Source organism: Dendrobium catenatum, unplaced genomic scaffold (assembly GCF_001605985.2).
Source record: "Dendrobium catenatum unplaced genomic scaffold, ASM160598v2 fragScaff_scaffold_266, whole genome shotgun sequence".
In the NCBI taxonomy this organism is placed as follows: domain Eukaryota; kingdom Viridiplantae; phylum Streptophyta; class Magnoliopsida; order Asparagales; family Orchidaceae; genus Dendrobium; species Dendrobium catenatum.
Genome location: NW_021318728.1, coordinates 41,128 through 61,593, shown reverse-complemented (window position 1 = coordinate 61,593; position 20,466 = coordinate 41,128). Strand labels below are relative to the sequence as shown.

General features: G+C 35.7%; 1 protein-coding gene across 1 annotated transcript; it reads right to left on the bottom strand.

The window, feature by feature from the left end:
* Nucleotides 1-672: 672 nt before the first annotated feature.
* Nucleotides 673-19,677, bottom strand: LOC110106197. The gene is made up of 2 exons (XM_020835984.2): nucleotides 19,428-19,677; nucleotides 673-1,714 (listed from the first exon to the last, which is right to left on the bottom strand). Exons 1-2 carry the CDS (start codon nucleotides 19,591-19,593, stop codon nucleotides 765-767), a joined length of 1,116 nt encoding a protein of 371 aa, XP_020691643.1. The 5' UTR covers nucleotides 19,594-19,677; the 3' UTR covers nucleotides 673-764.
* Between the last annotated feature and the right edge of the window lie 789 nt (nucleotides 19,678-20,466).

Here is a 20,466-nt window from a genome sequence, read left to right as displayed (position 1 = left end):
TTCAAGTTTCTTTTTTTAGCAAAATATTTTAAAAGATTTTTCTAACTCTTAATGAGGTAAATATTCAAATTCATGACCATGATATACTATAGATATGGATTTAAATCCAATAATATGATATTTAGATTCATATTATAATTGCAAATCATATTTTGCATCTAATACGTCTCTTACGGAATACTTATGAACTACAATCTCCTCAGTAAAATTAAATCCAATATTTTCAGTAAGCTTCTATTGAGAAGTTATTGATTTTTCTTAGGAATATTTAAGAGATGTAACAATTTTAATAGTAGGCTAACAGCATAACTTAGTACACAAAAATCTAGACGTGCTTCAAATGCCACTTTTCTTATATTGTAGCTTAATTCATGACTAAACTCTGGCTTATTACCTCTAATGAAGCAAATATAACTGACAAAACAAATCAAAAAATTGATCATTAGTAGCTATTAGCTTAATATCATATGTGTCTGTCAAAACTTATTACTTACTCTATCCAAATTGAATTTCATTTTTCAATAAAAGTTTTAATTTACCACTTAGTATGTTTTACATTGAGCTGACATGATAATGTAACCAAAGGTTTGATAACAATTTGGTCAAAGAATTTCAATAAGAAATTATCATTAAATGGGGAAAAAACTAATACTGAAACAACAAATAGAGTTCTTGAAACAATATGAAATATCATATACGAATGAATCAAATACATAGATAAAGGGGGCCTAAAGAGCACCCATGAACCACAGATACAACCAATATCACTTAAAGAACTCTACATGCCCTCCAATATCACGGCAAAGCATTTTTGCCTGAGCAGCCAGCTTTCTGCTCTTACCAATTATCCTGCCAGTCAGATCATGCCTTGGTTTAGGCTCATAAGACTTCGCCTCCCCCTCATTCCCCATCATCAACGCCTGCCTCGCGGGCACCACACTACCCCACCAAAAGTCTTGCAACATTTGATGCATCAGCTCCCAGTAGTCAAGATCCCGAAAGATGCGAAACACTACACTTCCATTTGGCGTCCAGCAATACAAATCCACCCAATTCCTGTCCATTATCTCCATCTGGCCCTGCACCTGGGGCATATAGTAGTATGGCACAGCTTGCCATGGCAAACCCAGCTCTGGCTTCCCTTTGTTGTAAGGACACTTCACTTCTAGTATCCCAGCATTGGGATAGCAACCCACAAGACCATCGGGGGAGGCACCAAGCCACCCCGATGTCGCTTCGGCATGCACCGCAAACCCTAAGAAGCTCACTTCTTGACCTGTCATCCCCTTGTAGCATTCAATTGCCGCTGCCTCATTAACCACTCCCCAGTTCATGGCAGCCACTGCAGCGGCTTCAAGAATGTTGGATTCTGGTGAAAACACCTTCTGTTGCCATAGCTCGGACCGACGGTTTCCCTTCCAGAAACCCAATGCGGTGCTGAAGGAGCTCGTTGTCAGCTTGTCCTTTCGAAGTGTGAACCACTCTTCTGAACGCTGTGGCGGATCAAACGATGTGAGGTGTGATGGAACTGGCAAAGATGAATGGGATGGTTGAAGGAGGGAAGAAGTAAATGTTCCCGGGATGTAGCCTTCATAATTCTTCTTTGATAGGATTAATTTGGAACGGGCAAGGAATGCGTGGGTCATTACGCCAACGGAAAGAAAGCTGGAGCTGGATATTCGGTTCAATCGATTGGCCCTACAAAAGTTATGTACTGCTTGATGGTCAGAAGAGCATGCTGGAGTTATATAATGCAGAGTTTGCTCTAAAGATGGAAATCTAGCTATAAAACTATATTATTTGAAGAAACAAAATAAGTCATTTTTTTAAGTACCCAATTTGGCTACAAAGAAGTTAAGTATCCACAAACCGACAAAATTGTTTATAGTTCAAAAGCTATTCTGGCTTGACGAAGAGTTTTGCATCAATCATACTCATTGCTTGATCAAACAAGGAGTTTCATAGACAACGAAATTAAGGCAAAGAATTTGATACCAAACTTCGAAGTTTCAGGGATTAATTTTGTGGAAAGGAATATACTTGTTGCAGAATCTTATACCAATCGAAATCCACAATGAAAGGAATATATGAGTGAGAAACAAGCTGACCGAAAAAAAAAAGTTCGTCAACAATAGATTTGGTATGAGATTTGTAATTGATTTAAAATATTTTAAGAGTGAGGAAAAAAAGGATCAATGAAATTTTGATTTTGTTTTCTATATCCTCAACAAAAAAAAAGTCTAAATAATACGAAAAAGACAAGGAAGCGATTCGTTCATATACTCACCAAATATGACACTTATTCAAAACCAGCATTTTATACTAACTCGCACTATGAATTACATGTAGGAATTGTCAATACTTGATTCTTGAGTTTTCATATCAGCTAGCTCAACCCTATAAGTCGACTCCACGCTTTATAACAAGATTTGTAATGAGTAGTGCATGAGTCACCTATAGGCAGTGAAACTTAGTGGTCACCTTTAATGTGTGGCATGAGGTAAGGCCCAATAAAGGTGATGGTGAATCCAACAAAATGGAAAATACCCCTATAGACCAATTTCCCCATTTGTGACAAGATCAATAATGAGTAACGCACGAATAACCTATAATTGACATGTTTAGGTGGTTACCTCAACGAAGACTTAAAAATCATGTAAAGCACAGCCCACCTAAGGCAACATCATGCCAAGCTCGTGTGTTGGAATTCACAAGGTGATGAGTAAATTTATATGACTCTACCAACAAAAGAAACACACACAATAACATCATTCATAAATCACCGAGTCAATTGAGAAAAAGGCGCAATACTCAGATATTGTGGAGTTCAATATTTAAAGTATTTTGGGAACAATCTTAGAGGATCTCGATATAACTCTACTCTAACTCATTAAGGCACTAATTTCTAATGTTATTGTTCTGTCGATTTCAAGTATTCAATAGGTAATCGACGAATCATAACACTTGGACTCATACCTAGTTGGCACATAAGGGAACTCAACCAAGGACTGCAAAAACCCAACTCAACAGAGCCCCTAAAGGGGGGTCGCTGCTCACAAGGAATGCAAAGAGTCCTCCTGCATGTTAAACAATTCGTCATTTTGCCTTCCATCAAGGTGTAGCCGCTCACCGCTATATGTGATGAAGCATCACCAACTATGTTGTCACCTTAGCTACAGGAAAGCAACCATCCAAGTGGATTTCAGCTCACCCATTATAGCTAGCCAACCGCAGAGACTATTTTTCCCGCAACCTAAACTCAAATGCCTCCCACCTCAAGGAAAGTTGACCTCAAGGAAAGTCGGAGCTCCACCACAGGTTAGCGAAGTCCTAGAGACGTTAGTCAGCTACAGCCCTCTCGACTTAATACTCACCAAAAAACTCTCCTCAAGCATTCAACACTATGATACCTACCCCTAAGATAAAGAAACATAATTAAGGGGAGAAATCATCCATTAAACCAGTTAGGGTGTGACACGTGTCTAAGACTATCTGTAGTGAGAGTCATTATCTTATGCATTTTTTATTTCTTTGTTGAAGTAGTCTTTTCTATAGCTCTTAGATCCAAACTTAAAAAAAAAAAAAGATGAAGGGGAACATTTTAGATTTTTTTTCATTTTTTTACACTTGTACTATAGATCTTTTAGCTTGTGGATTACAACCTATAATATTTTCCCCTCTTTTTCTCCCATTCCCACATAGGTTCTCTGTTGTTCCTCTAAAGCTAACCTACAAGTAGGATCAGGTGTCACCCATTGACAAACTTGGATTCAACATCGTGAAAGATGCGGTGAGCACGAATAGATGCTAGTGACTAGAAGATGGACACAACTTGACGAGCAAGCTCTCCTCAAACTCTAAATAAACATGGAGAAATTGAATTGTACTATTCATCATGATCACATGAAAATGGATGAAAGATTAACAAAAAATGATATAGAATACCCTAGTGAGGCTACCAAGGCATGTGCAGAGAGAGAGAGAACACCCCAGAAGGATCATCCAACTTGACAATTTGCCACAGAATACCGAATAGTATAGCACTAACCTCTATACCTAATCCAAATCCCACTCGCACGATGATGAGTGATAATGAGTAAAACCCATCCACTAGCATGCAAAAGGACTGAACAATAAGTGATTAATGCCTTCTCTAGGGAGACTGCAGAGGCAAGGTCGCCTGTGAAGTTTAAAGTCTCACACTTGAGTGCCCTATAGGGGAATGACTGATTCTGTAGACCATGTATCAACCTTTGAGTCGATGACATCACTAGCAGACATTGACGATGCTTTGAAGTACCAAATATTCTTCACAACCCTCAAAGAATCAGAATTAAGATGTTCACTCGCCTAAAAGATGTTACACCCTACTTTGGGTCCCTTTACGGTCAACCTGGAGTATAACAGAGAAGGAAAATCTAAACAGACCCCTTCTTACTAACACCCATTATGAGCTACTTCTATCAGAATCAGATGAGTAAAAAGTAATATATTTAGACTCTCCTAGCATATCAAGTTTTATGCTTAATAACAAGAAGCATACAATATATCTCAATTAAAGTTCAAATATAATCAAAAGAATTTAATGAAAATAAACTTCACATTTTTCATATATGGAAGAAAATAAAGTAAAATTTTGGGGTCGATTGTATGCTTACTTTGCTTATGTTTTGCAAAGTTTTGAATGTTATACTAGAAGCTTCAAAAGATATCAGAAGCTCTACTGAAAATGAAGTCAGAACTAGGTGAGTCCTTTAGGTGATTATTGTAAGATTCCAAAGGGAAATATTTAAAGTGAAGGATTTGGAACCAGATGTTGCCGAGGCTGATTTAACTCAAGGACTTAGGAAGGTCCTTTTCACTATGCACTCTGCTAGCAACAGTCGAGAATCCTTGTTGAATTGCTCGAACTCACAGACAACCACATCAATGTGGAGGAATACAACTGAGTGGCCGAATCCTCTTCAACCACTCGCTCCAAGAGCTTGCTGCAACAAGAGAATTGTAACAAGGGACAAATAGGGAAAGGTGTCGATCAAGGGATAGGAGGCCCCTTGTGCCATGAAACCATCATTGAGAACATAAAGGGCACCCTTGGCGGCTAGGCCCCTCAAGATTGTTGGTCCACCCACTCTGAGGATAAAGGAGCTTAGTTGCACCACTTGTTGTTATCACAAGAAAGTACACGCCATGGCCCTAATTATCCCACCTATACTCCATTGGAGTATAATAATCGAGCTAGTGAGACCATTCAAAACAAATAGTTTTTTAAGCACCCTACACCCATGAAAATGAGTGTACAAGCTCGAGATACATTAAGATGTTAAGCTAGGCCACTATACGGAGTGTCGCCAATTTTGAGGATTCGTTGAGGAACTCATCAAAGATGGCAAGTTGGAGTTTACACTAGTTGAACATAGTAAACATGCAAGTAGAAATGAGCTTTTTTCAACTCGCTACATTCACATAGAAAGTGTGGTGCCTACTATTATGGAGGGTGAGCAGGCCGACACCCCTACTGCAACTAGGAGACTAAAGACTGCAAAAGTAAACTCGACTAGCATCTCACTAGCACCAATGAAGGGTGTTACCCCGATCACATTTTGCTAAGCTAATAAACTTGCAAGAGGGAACCCATACAATGACACTATATTCATTACTGCATTAATCGCAACTATCAAATAAACAATATCTTAATTGACATAGGGAATTTTGTCAATCTTATCTTTAAGACTGTCTTTGATAAGATAAACCTTCTTGTTTCCTAGCTTACTCTTACTGCAAGCCCACTATATGGTTTCTCTAGAGAACATCAAAAAATAGGAGTGCTCTCCCTACGAATCACCTAGGGTGAGAGCCACTAGCAGTACACTATAATGGTGAACTTGATTATCGTGGAAGCTCTTGCGACATACAATGCCATCTTGGCAGGTCCTTGCTAATGAACTCATTAAGGGTGGTAGTGTCAATCTACCATATAGAGGTCAAATTCCCTATTGATGGAAGGAGTTAACTGTGAGAGGCAACCTCACTCAATCCCACACTTGCAACTTCTGATCAGTGAGAAAAGTGGAGACTTCTCCAAATGAATTCTTATGCTGGGACTTCCTGAAAACTAAGAAGTGCATCCATCAGCGTGGAACACTAAAGCGACCTCATCCAAGCTCTCAAGGTTGGCTTGGATGTCTTTGCTTGAATGGCTATGGAGGTCAATGAGGAAGTCGCCCGCCATAAAATAAAAGTAAGGACAGATTTCATGCTCGTCTAGCGGAAAATAAGAAAGAAAATGGCTACACTCACTAAGCTCATTCAATAAGTAAAGAAGCTTCATAGTAGTGCCTTTATCGGGTTGGCATAATGCCCTTACAAGATCTCCAATACAGTGATGGAACATAAAGCGCCTCACAACTGGAGACTGTGTTGACTTCACATATCTAAACTCAGCATGCGCAAAAGATGGCCGCCCTCTACGCGCAATAGACTCACTATTCAACTCAAGGGTAAGCTATTTGGTGACGAGCTTGTTGGAAGCTTTAGGCTATCACCGAATAAGGATGCATCCATGCCACTACAACAAGACCTCTTTTAACAATTATGTATTAAAATATTTACACTTCCATTGTTTTAATTTTGGTATTAGGATTTTTTAGGAATAAACTTTATCAGGTATCAATTTTTAATGTTCAAGTACTCAAATTCCTTTATCATTTTTTTTTCCTCTTTTTGTTTTTACTTTTTAGAGTACCTTAGTAATGATGTCAAATACCTAAGTGATTTATTTTATTCAAGTAACCTAAATTTAATTTAATGTAAGGTTTGTTATAAGCTCCCCAATGCCACACTTTAGTTTATAAAGATTTATATAAATTAATCTGAGTATTATCTTTTTCTAAACTTAGTCAATACATCTACAACTAATAGTCAAGTGCTTTGCGTGTTGTAGCATTTCAATTTTAGTATATTAATTTGATGATTTTATTAGTTGTTTTTAAAATCGCTCTAATTTTCAATTGTTATCCTTTGATTATTCAACTAAGCACCTACATTGTTATATTTTTTCAATTTTTAATTAATTTTAAACTACAAATTTTATACAAGTTATTAATATAAGGATCAATCAATATTTAAGGATGTAGGAAATAGTAACATAGCAAAAACTAAATAAACATAAGCGAATATAAAATATGGTGCATAACATAACAAGTACTCAGAATATATCAATGTTGAAATGCGCTATGCCCATTATATGCTAGATCTCAACATATGATAAGTTCATCCAACCATAATACAACAAAATAGCCATACAACTATCTGTCAATACAAACAACCAATAATACAACCAACCAACAATGAGGTAGGCTCATAGTTAAAAACCACTCTGTTTCCACAATACGTCCTCAATCTCTCATCACCACCTCAAAGAAAGAAAAGAAAAACAAAAAAAACATAAAACAACTCCGGGTAAACAAACAAAATCATCACCCCTCATCCTCCCCATCATCATCATTTGCTACTGATAGAAACAGTTGTGGGGACTCTTGCCAGACGTAGGGATCACAAGTAGGGCTTGTCGAGAAGTGTTGGTAAGGGTTCAATAAATGGGCTTCTCCTAAATATTCCAACCAATGCTTCATTAAATTGTGAAGCATATGTGCACTGAGGCTACTCTATGTCCATCATGTAGTACATCTTATGCGTCATTCCCCGTCCTCAATGCCGATTTTCTTAATAATATGTGTTCATACAGGTCATCTGATCCCTAAGACTAGCAACCTGATCTCCTAAGGTCCTGTGGGTACGAGTGATATACTAACTGGGCTGACTAGGTCATCTTTCCTCCTCTCTAAAGCTTTCCTTAAAACCCTCAATTTTTCACTTGGTGAGAGAAAAAAAAGGAAAAAGTTGTTCATTACTAGAATCACCAAGAACACCAGCCGAAACAAATGAGTACACCAAAGAAAGGTGGCCTAGACCTACAAAAGTCAAACCCTAATCACATATATCAACAAGGAATAAAAAAAGTTTCCCTGCATCAATGGAATGACCCACCTAAACGGCATTATTTATGATCACTCAGTCTCGGTCCACCTCATTAATATTTTTACTTGGCACGAATCGGGCAAATATGAAATAATGCCAAGCATTAGACACTTTAGTCAAATGGGGGATACAGATTTTTCCCTCTCTTTCTTTCCAAATCGCTCAACTATTGGGCATAGTCAAAACTCCCAAAATTTCTTGGGGTCAATGGAGTGAGAACAAAAGCAAAATATTCATTGAACTCAAAATCTCGGGTTTTGTAGACTTTGTACATATTCACTTGGTCAAACGGAACACACTTACCTCTAATAAAACAACGATTCTTCTGGGCTTCCCTCGCATTAGTGAAAAACTCCCTAACAATGTTCACCATATAAGCTATAGGTTCCTCACACAATGTTTCCCATCACCTATTATTGATAGTTGCAGCAAAAGTCCCTCCAGGACTAACAAAATCTCGATCAGGAATTAACTACTTACTCATAATTAATTGGGCATACCTCCCTTCAACCTCAGCCAAAATGAATTTCATCTTTTTTTTTTTACAAAGTGGAAGCCCATTTCTTTCCTATATGAAGCTTTGGTGCCATTTGAATGAAATGGAGGATATGACACAAATAAGCAAACACACAAATAGGAAAATAATGTAAAATATCAGGAAATAGCTCGCTGAAACTAAAAAAATTCGCAAATCAACCTTTTATAGAATTTTTATTTTTGCAACTCTACAAGGGACTACACTACAACATTAGACTAGATTAAACGACAAAACAGGTCCACACAAGAATGGACGTCCCGCCGTTACAGGAAAATGAAGTCGTGGCAATGGCATTGGAACTAGAAACATTAGGCTTTTTAACCGAGGAATCGCTGTGGCATTCTAACTAACATAATTATGGTTTTGAATGGACGCTACAGTGCTTAAGGCAGTGTTGCGCCGCTCAATAATTTTTCATAACTCCAATATAAGTTGTTGCAGCTACGTTGAATGCAATGCCTCGTTATTGTAGAGAATGTGATTTGGTGCTGCAGCGCTAGAAGTGATGGCGCTGCGGCCCTAGAAGTGATGGCGCTGGGGCACCCATGGGATATAAGTAGTGCATTAGTGCTTCAAAGAACAATGTTGTGGCATTGCATTTAATCCAATTATCTTGAGAGTGTGGCACTGCGATGCTAAATCTAGGTACAGTGGTGCTCAAGAAAATGGCACTGCAGCATTACAAGACCTAACGTTGTGGCGCTAGTTGAAATTTTAACACAATCTTTTGATTCTCAGAAAAATCCCAATCATATACCAAAACTATAATACATATACCCAAAACAATTACACATGCACACACAATATTATCATGTATTTGAAACAATCTCAATACAAACTAACACAAACTTGAATCAATAAAAAACAAAATTGGGTTGACTGTCAAGCAATACTAAATTTATAGTCTTCAGTCAGGCTATGCCAAGATTCTCATTTACGCCAATTCACATCAATACTATTCCTCAACCAAACAATATTATGCTCCTTACCTTATCTTTGGGATTAATCTCAGTATTACTAGATAAGATGCCATGGGATCGTTTATTCAATGAAGTAGCTAGCTTCCCTAGTTAGCAGCAGCTTGACTTTGTAATTGATTCTCCATCTGAAGCACTAAATCATCCAAATGCATCTTCCTATTTTTGAATTAATTATTCTAATTAAAGCTAGATAAGAAGGTCTAGGAATAACTACAGGTTGTTGAGGGTTGTTCCAAGGCCATACAAGATTGGACTGATTTTGCATTCCACCATTATTATTACTTCAATTAAAATATGGGTAGCTTTTTCAACTTGGATTATATGTATAGGAATAAAGGTTATTTTTGCTTCTAATAACATTCACATTCTCTAGCTCTTGATTATTAGGATCACTAACAAAATTAAACAGAATTTCATCTAAAGGCATAGATGATCATGAGGTTACCAAATTTAAGGTTATCTAATTTCTTAGACATAGCCACTACCTGGGCAATTAGAATAGAAAGAATATCAAACTCATATACACTAACTATTCTCTTAAGAATAACACTATCAAATGACTACTGGAAATTGCTTGTTGTTATTTCTTCTATCAAGGCATAAGCTTATTTAAAAAGTTTTGACACCAAAGATCCTCTAGCTACTGCATCAATTATGGATCTAAGGGATCCTACGAGTTCATTATAAAAAGTCCGAAAAATCAACCAATTAGACAAGGCATAGTGAGGGAACTTCCTAAGCATCTCCTTAGATCTTTCCCAACTTTCCTAAATTGACTCTCCATCTAATTGAGAAATTAAGATAATATCATTCTTAAGAATTTATGGTCTAACTCGTTCTAAGTGATTAAAAAATCTTGGTTAATAAATTCAACCTCATCTTTGGTTTATCCCTTAAAGAAAAATGGAACAAACAAAGTCTAATGGCATCATCAAAAACTCCATTGTACTTGAATGTTGTGCAGATCTTTAAGAAACTAATTAAATGTAAGTTGAGATTCTCGACGGGAGTTCCCCCAAACTGAGAATTCTGAATCATTTGGATAATAGCAGATTTTAGTTCAAAATTATTGGCTTGAATAGTTGACCTATTGATACTCTGGTGAATTTCACCTACAAAGGGATTGCATACTCCTTAAGAGGTCTCGATTGGTCCTAATCAGAATTTAGTTCAACCATCTCTAAGGCTACAGTACTTTTGGATTTTCGGATTTTTATAAGCGTCATTTTTATTTCTAAGTCAAAGCAACAAGGTCCCTTACTAACTCTATTACACATGCACAATCACAATACACAACAGATATGATGCAATGCAAACAAAAGTAAATTCACATAAATTAAAAATACTGACACAAATGAACAAAATAAAAAGAAGCAACACCAACTACACAAAAAAACAAAAATAAAGGCAGAATTAAATTTGCTAATGTCTTCAACAATATAGATAAATAAATAAGATACAAATTTTCTCGGCAACGGTGCAAAAAAGCTTGATGGCAGATGATGTATTTATTGCTATGCAAGTGTACGTATTGATCAAATAATAAAATAAATGAGAAAAGTGTCGATCCCACGAGGAAAATATGTATCATATAAATATCCCTCATATTCTCTACTCAAATAACAAAGTTATCCTACTGAATTAAAAGGAATGTGGTGTTCATTGATCTACTACTAAATGTTGAAAAGATAAATTAATCATATTAAATATGTTATAAACTTATGAATTTGAATGTTGCAATGTTTTCCTAAGTGGACTCTTCTAAGTTTTGTTGTGAAACAGAGTATATGCACCGTTAGATCTCTGTCGACTCGACGTTTAGTTGATGCCGAGAAGAAACCAGCCATGGGTTTATATATAATGCAATGGATGAGGCAAAGGAGTTTATTGCACATAACTTGGGAGGAGAGGAGGCAAGTTATAGAGAGATTTGGGATATCATTGATGCTCAGTGGGAGGTCCAGTTACACTGTCATCTACATGCAGCGGCATATTATCTCAATCCTCAATTTCAATATTCAAAGAGGAAATCCTCAAATCCGGATGTGAAGCTTGGCTTGTATCATTGCATGGAGTGACTAATGCCGGATCAGACCGTCAAGGAGCTTGCAGATTTAGAACTTGTTTCGGAATAGGGATGGATTTTTTGGTCTGCAAGCAGCAAAATCTATTATTGCCAAACACTCTCTAGGTAAACTTATTTTTGTAAAGCAATGTTTAAAATTGAGTAATCGGGTATTGAGGCATTTTTCGTTTGTGAGGCGAGGCTTAAGCCTCAAGGCATTTTGATGCGTAAGCCTCAAAATCAAAAAATTACGTAAACGTAAAATAATAAATTGTATATACTAATGAGTAAATAATATATAAAACATAAAAATGCCCAAGATATGAAGTGAAATCAAAATGTCCCAATAATAAGACAACATGAAATATAGTTTAACTCAAACTCCATCTTTCCCAAATCACAGTATTCTTTTCATTAACATATAATTCCAAAAATAAATAGCAATGGCATATCACATAAGAACTCATAAGTCATCAGCACTTTCATCACTAAGGGGGTCTTCATTTGAATCATTAGTATCATGAACTGCTCTCTCCCCTTCCTCCTCTCCTATAGAGTCCAATGTCTCCCAATCAGGTCCTTCCTCAGTATTAGTTATCTTCCTCTTCCCTAAATATATTTGAAGAATCTCAAAATAAATAATCGTATAATACATTAATAAAAGTTTAAGAAAACTTAATTATTTATATACCTTTTTTTATTTGTTCTTGAGTTTATGATGGATGTAGATGCTTTAAGGCAATCAATGAAATCAACATTTAAATCTTCACCTTGTAATTCAGACGGCATCACTTCATCTTCATCATCTACAAACCACTCATCATTAGATGCCACATCCTCGCAAAGCAAAGGATCTTCATCATCAATTAATCCTTTATTTTTTCAAATTCTTATCTCTGAGTCACCTATTATACATAATGTACACCAGTGAATTCATCCTCAATTTGGACAAGCAATTTCTCCTTTTTGTATGACTTGGTTATAAGTACTCCAATTTCTTTCACATCTAGATGAAGAGCATGTCAAGCCCAAAACCTTCACAGCAAAATGCTGCAATTCTGAAGTCCATCACCAAATTGAATCCACCACTCAACTAATATTTATATAAGAGAGTTTAATTAATGCGAAAAAAATAACTTTTAAATAAATGTTTAAAACATTAAATAAAATTACCTGGAGATCGTTTGCCAATTGCATCATTTGCTTGTTGTAATCCAAAAAGATTTCTTTGCTCCTAAAAGGTACCAATTGCATGTCAGCATTTGATATTTCAGTTGCATCACTTATTAGCCGATCCATGCAATGATACAATCCCAACTTTATTTCAGGATTTATAGACTTATTCTCTGCATATTGATACTGAGGGTTTAGGTAATAACCAGCTACATGCAAGTGCCGGTGAAGTTGTAGCTCCCATCTATCATTAATAATATTCCAAATTTCCCTAAAGCTACCATCTTCACCTCCTACGTTGGAGGAAATCATTTCTTTGGCTTCATTCATGGCATTATAGATGAAACCCATTGCAGGCTTCTTCTCAGCATCCACCATCCTTAAAACTTGAATCAAAGGTCTAGTAGTTATAGTGACATATAAAATACTTTGTCAAAATCAATCATTTAAAATAATCTTTCTAATATCTTTTTCATCGGCCTTTTTTGCCCAAGCACAACTCAACCACTGTGTAGATGTGAACATAGCCTCTAAAGGTTGTCTAGCATCCAGCATGCTCTCTAAGGTCAAGTAAGCTGTGGCAAATCTTGTTGTAGTTGGCCTTAGAATTTCTTTCTTTGAAAATTTTCTCATAAGAGCTAGAACCAAAGAGTGGTTGTAAATAAACTTGTTTTTTTTTTTTCTTTAGTAAGTGCATTCTTATGTTGAGGTAGCTCGCCAAGCTTCTCAAGAATCTGATCTATATAATGTGCAACACATGAAGTCCAGTACAGATGTTTCCTCTTCTCCATAAGGTTGTTACCTGCAGCCTTGTAAGCACTTGTATTATCTGTCACAACTTGTACAACCAAATGTTCTCCAACCGACTCAATAATGCTAGCTAATAATTCAAATATGAACTCAGCATCTTTGACCTGGTCAGATGCTTCAACTGATCTTAAAAATACAGTACCATAGGTATTATTAATGAGAATGTTGATTAGACTTCTATGTTTAATATCAGACCACTCATCTGACATAATTTTTACTCCTTTTTGGGCTCAAATCCTCTTAATTTCTTAGATACTTTTATCAGTGCTTTCCAACTCCTTCATAATCCATATTCTCAAATCATACATAGTTGGAGGTTTAAACACTCTCCCAAATGCCTCCAACTGAACGAATCATGTTGTAATAGACAGGTGATGTTGCAACAATAAATGGAATTATATTTTTATAGAAGAATCTGCCTATATCCTTACACACTCTTCTCCATGCCTCCCTTGCATTTTATGGGGCCATCTTCTGTGTAGTAGGAGGCATATCCTCTGATGTGTCCACCATATAATGATCCATAGGGCCCTCTAGCACCTTTAGATGAAATAGGCTTCATCGAAGAAGATGAATCCCTAATGCTGCACTCACTCCCGTATTAAGAGCCAACATCAACTCTATCCTCAAATTGCTTCTGTGCAAGATGTTTTGAAGTGGTAGACTTATTCATGTATGACTTTATTTCCTCCCTTACAGTATCAAGAACTTTAGAGCATGGAGCAACATTCTTGTGAGACTCTAAAAGGTGATCTTTCATCCTAGTTATACCACCCTTAACTACATTTTAAATAGATATATGTTTTATCACTTCCCCCTACATCCACCTTAGTGCTATATTTTCATACTAGATCTTTTCTATGACCTAACGCAGCTTTATCCTTACTTCTGACCATTCTTTATGAGAAGAATATATTAGTGCAATATATCAAACCCCTAAATATAGTATTTCACTTATTCTATATTAAGAAAACTTATACAAGCATGCACTTATAAAGAAGCAGACTAACACTAACAACTAATACTAAAGATGATGAATATAACTATATACCGGTCTGTTGGGGGTCCAAGGGGGCGCTACCCCCTGGCGGGGTTCGACGCCCCCGAAACAAAATTTTATTGTAAGAGTAATTTTGAAGTTCTGTTTATTTTTAAAGTTCGTAAGTTATTTGTATGAAAAGATTTCGAGCGGTACTGAGCATGTATCGAGCAGTACCGAGCATATACCAAGCATGTGCCGCTCGGTACCGAGCATATATCGAGCATGTACCGCTCGATACCGAGCATATACCAGCTAGGTACCGAGCAGTACCAAGCGGTATTGGCGGTACCGAGCATGTACCTAGTGGTACCAAACATTGTTGTACCGAGTGGTACCGAGTATATACATAGCGGTCTCAATGTGAAAGGAAGCGAATGCCAAACAAAGAGGGAAAAAGTCGTAGTAGAAGATAACTCCAACCCACCTCGCGGTTGAAGATAACTCCAAGCAATAAGTGAAGAGCAACTCAATGTGGAAGGAAGCCGACGCCGAACGAAGAAAAAAAGTCGCTCGAAGAAGGGAGAAAACCTGTTTTCGGGAAATGACGGAAGACCGCATGGGGGTTGGGGGGTCCGAACTAAACAAATATATATTATGTTAGCTTTTTTAATTTTTAGAGGCAGACGCCTCTCAACCGTGAGGCTAGGCGTGCCTCAGTAAACTTGAGGCGTACGCCTCAAATCCTGAACACATTGTGTAGGCTTTGAGCCTTAAAGGGGAGAAATTAAGCTAAGGCACACCTCTTATTGCGCAATTTTAAACCATGTTGTAAAGTATCTGTACATGCATAACACTTTAATATATTCTAATTATCATTTTTCTTCTTGAAAATAATTGAATGGTGGATCCAATTTTGTGATTTTACTCCTGAATTACAGAGCTTTGCAGTTAGAGTTTTGGACCCCACTTTCCTCTAAGTGTGAGTGAAACTGGAGTATATATAGTCAAGTGCAAACGAAGAGAAGAAATCGACTTTTAACTTTCAGAATGAACTCCCTTGTGTATATTATGCACAACAAGAGGTTGAGAGAGAAGGTTAAGGAACAAAGGGTTGAAGGTTAACGAGGACCCTTTGGTATGTGATGATATGGCATCTGATAATGAGTGGTTCATAGATGATGAGACAAATTTTTCATTATCAGACCTGTAGCTAGAGGATCTAAATGTGGATGTCTTGAGAGGCGAAGCAGATCAAGTGGACACATCCACTAGTACCACACCACACACATCCATTAGTTCTGTAACACAACAAGTAAATAAAGGTATCTCACAATTTCTTATGTGCTATTATATATATATATATATACACACACACACACACAATTAACATAACAATAATCATTCTTATTAAATAGGAAAGAGAAAAAAGGATAACATTGAAGATGCTTAAGATATGATATTCATAGATACAGGTGGAGAAGAAAATTCTCTTGAAGACCCATTTAGTAATGGGACATTATTGGATTTTATATATTCTTTCTTATTTGTACTTTGGGAGTTTTGATAAACTTATATTTTATGGTTCAATACTTTGAATTATGCTATGAGATGCATATATTGCATCTATTTTATTGTTTTCCACTAATTTCACTTATCATTTAGATGTTTTTATTTTATGATAGACTCTTACTATTATTTACTTGTTAAAATCCTTAATTTCTCATTTACGCAATTCTTCGTCCGTGAGGCTTACGCCTCGGACCGCCTCGAGGCTTGCGCCTCGCCTCACGAACAAAAAATGTCTCGAGGCTTACTTACGCAATTTTAAACCTTGCTGTTGAGATTATAAGAGTATAAAGTAAGGTTTTCACTTTACTACAATGATTTTATCTCCATATACCCTAGCATCCTTTTATCCTATGTCTAGATATGAATGTTTTTTATTCCAACCCTCCTATTTGTTCCATCATTCCTCCATTGAGGCAATGAATCAAACTAGATTTTGACTTCAAATATAGTCATCGTATGAATTAAATAAAATGCAGGATTGATTGAAAATAATAATAAAATAGTTTATGAAACAGTCTACTAAGACAAAAATTTGCTTCATTCACATCATAAGTCTAAACAAAAAAATTAGCTAGCTATAGAATTTCCCTCAAAGCATATTCCATTACAAACATCATAAAAAGTTATAAGAATTTAGGTGGAGAAAATATCACGAGGAACATTTTACAATCAATTATAAAGAATGGATACTTTTTGGATTGAATTTTATTAAGCATGTTCACTATCCACTCTAAACTCTCACTCCTTTACTATTTTTTTAAGATAAAAGATAACCAGCAACTGACTAGCCTTCCACAAAACGAAAAAAAAAAACTATTTTTATTTAGTACACATAAACTAACTTAGGCGCCACGGCACTCGAAAGGGTGGCACTAGGATGTTAGAATGATGAACCAGCACCTCGGCACACTATATTTGGTTCTGTCGCGGCCCTGGGTTGAATAGATGCAATGCTTCAATAGTAAACAGTTCTAACTGCAAAGCCGCGACATTATAGATAATTTGGCATTGTGGTGCTACCTTAGCACTGCAATGTCGATAAAGTTAGGGAGTTGTGGCGCTCAGTTAGGCGATTTGGTGCTGGGTTCCAGTGACAAGCACCGGGGCATTGGTCTCTTTGCAAAATGACATAACTCAAGGCACAACGGTGTACCATATATGTCACTGAGGTGCTTGACGACATGACATTGTGATGCTGAATGAAAGTGCAAAATGACAGAACATTAGGTGCAGTAGTGCTCTATTCTGGCACCAAGGCATTTAAGGTGCTACGTCTTGGTTGTTCAAGGCTTTGTGATGCTTGTACAGACTTCGCAATTTCTCGACTTTTTTCAAAGATTTTCCTACATTTTCACTAGAATTTTATACAATAAATAGTAACACAATTTCTACTCAGCAAAGATCAAAGAGAGGGTTGGTAAAGAGGCAAGGAAAAGTAGAGATGAAGATGAAGAAAAATATATGATTTAATTTCATTTTAATAATTTCATATGGGCTAATAGACAAGTTGTTAATGAAACGCAAATCATAAATTATTAGAAGTCAGTGACCCCTTTGTAACATCATAAAAAAGTGTGGACCAATATGCAATTGAAAGGATACCTAAAATACAAATTTTTTATGTTTTTTAGGATACCTAAACTACTATGAAGTATGAACTTTCAATAATACACAAAAGATAAATATTTGCAAAATCTAAAAGCATATTTATTATGAAAATAATAGATTAATATCCCCTAAATTGTTTCAAACTAAATAATTAAAAAGCTTTCTGCTTGAAACATTGCTTTCATATATCAAGCAAACAATTTTGCCACAAAGTTCCCTTGAACTAATTCCTTTCGAAAAAAGACTATGCATACCGGCCCTTGACAATTCTCTTAAATCTCAGCAGGTGATTAGTCCCACGCAGAAAAGATGTTTCACAAGACTCCTTTCATCATAAAAGTACAATACCATGCAGGTGAGATGACAAGAGAAAATATTTTAAAGGAAAATAGAAATAAAAAGTAATCAGGCCCAAGTTGGCCATCATTTTGCAGCATATTGTAAATCAATACCCACTCTCTAAAAATTTGCACAATGCCCAACATACCGCCTCTCTTTACCTTCAGTAAATGACCAAACGGTGAATATTTATGCTAGTCAGATAAATTGTATTGAAAGGTGAAGCTTCATTAAGTAGAAAGCCAAATTTACCGAGTTTAATTTTAAATGAGTAAAAAATTTGTATTCAATTGTGAAATGATGCTTCAATGCAAAATTTTGATGGTAATAAAAAATTTATGCATGATTCCATTATTTGTAACTTGTAATTTAACAACTTCAAACGCTTGGTCAGATATTTATGTATTTTAATATAGGACTTTAGTTCATGATTCAAAATTGAAAGTTCTATCGTAGTTCAGTTTCAATCACAATCCACTCATCTAAAGCATTACTTCTTAGTCTCTCCTGTATTCAGGTGCTTAAGTTAGTCCTGAATGAAGCTAATAATACCTGGACAAATTGAAGAATGAAAGAAAAAATGTATGGTAATTCACGGCCTAATTAAAAAAATGAGTTTTTAGGGGGAAGTTAAAGCCAGAAACAATATTACAACAATAATATTCCTTTGATTACTCCAAGTATTATGTCCTCAAAAGGACATCCCATACAGCACAATTCTTCTTGAGCCAATTTTCATCATATATGCCAAATAATCAATTATATATCTTATCAGTGAAATGGGCACAAATATCTTATAATAAGCCTCCTCAATTTTGCTAATAAACCAAAAGTATAATGGAAAAGCAACTTTTGTGTGAAACTAATAATTTCTCCAAAGGATCTAATAATCTAAGCAAATGACCAAATCTTCACCAACAGACAAGCCCATAGCTCGCACTAACCTGGAACTGTTAACCAAGAATAGAGTTCACGAGCGTCAATTTCTATATTTTTAAAACATAACATCAATTTTAAAACCCCAGCAATAATGAGGTAAATTGAACACAAGAACACAAAAGAGGGCCATAAAGGATGCCACTGTTAGCCGTTTCAATCTAGGGTGTCAATGAATCAACAAAAGCCCAAAATTTGATTATGGTATATTGAAAATAAATACACAAGTCAAAGACCACTGGAGCACTTAGTTAATCAGAAGCAACGAACATCCATTGATGACAGCAAGAGAAGAAAGAATCTTGGTAACAAAAATATGAGCTTTACCAGCTTAACAAAGGATAAGAACCCTGACATCGAGAAAGGGACGAGAGAGTTTCTTTGTACCTGAGCGATTTGAGAAGGCGGCGCCGGCGCTCCGCATCCCGGCGGCACCGGTGAAGGATACGGCGAGTGATCCTGCTCTAAGAGGAATATGATCAAACACATTGGGGGCATTCGGACGATTGAGCCCGAAGGAGACGTAGCTGGAATGAGCCGACGCCAGTCTCATCTCTTCTTACTTCTTGAGCATAAAGTGCGACATGAGAATACCCTGCTTACAGGTTCTTCCACTCCGTAGATTTTTTTTATTTTTATTTACATATATAGTACTTTATAACTTTGATTTATCCATATAATATTTAAAAATTTTATTTTTATGTCTATCATTTATATACAATTTTAATTTCAAATATATCATCAATATATTTCATTTCAATCACCTATAGCATCATCTAAACTTTAATATTTAATTTCTTGCACTCATATTTGTTTTATGGATGTTAGACAAAAAATATTAATATTTTAGATGTAAGATATTTAAATAATATGATATAAAGTGGTATGTATGTAAATCCAGTTTATTTTCATCTAAAATAAGTCTACTTTAGGAATCAATGGATTTTTTTTTTAAAGAAGAAATTTATCCTATCATTTATGAATGTAACGTGCATGTAAGCTTTATTTTTTTTTTAAGTTTAAAAATTAACCCACATAGATATGTCAATATTGGGAGAAAATTTATTGTGTTATATTCATTAGTTCTCAAATAAAAAACTATATTCTAGGAATTAAAAAATCTATCACTTTACTAAATGCCTTTTTATTTTTTTGAAACTTACAAAATGCATTAATAAAAGAAATATAATACAAACTACTAAATGATAGAAAATCTATCACATTCCTCCTTTAACAAAGAAATAAAGTAGTCTTATTACAACTTACATTATTCCAATAAAAATAACTAAAAATAGCATTGTTAGCACACAAATTAGCTAACTTATTATAACTTCTATTAGTAAAAAGAAATTAAATATGATTGAACTCCTTTAAAAAGGATAACTCCTTCATCCACATATCTTCATTCTTCCAATTAGCTTTTTTC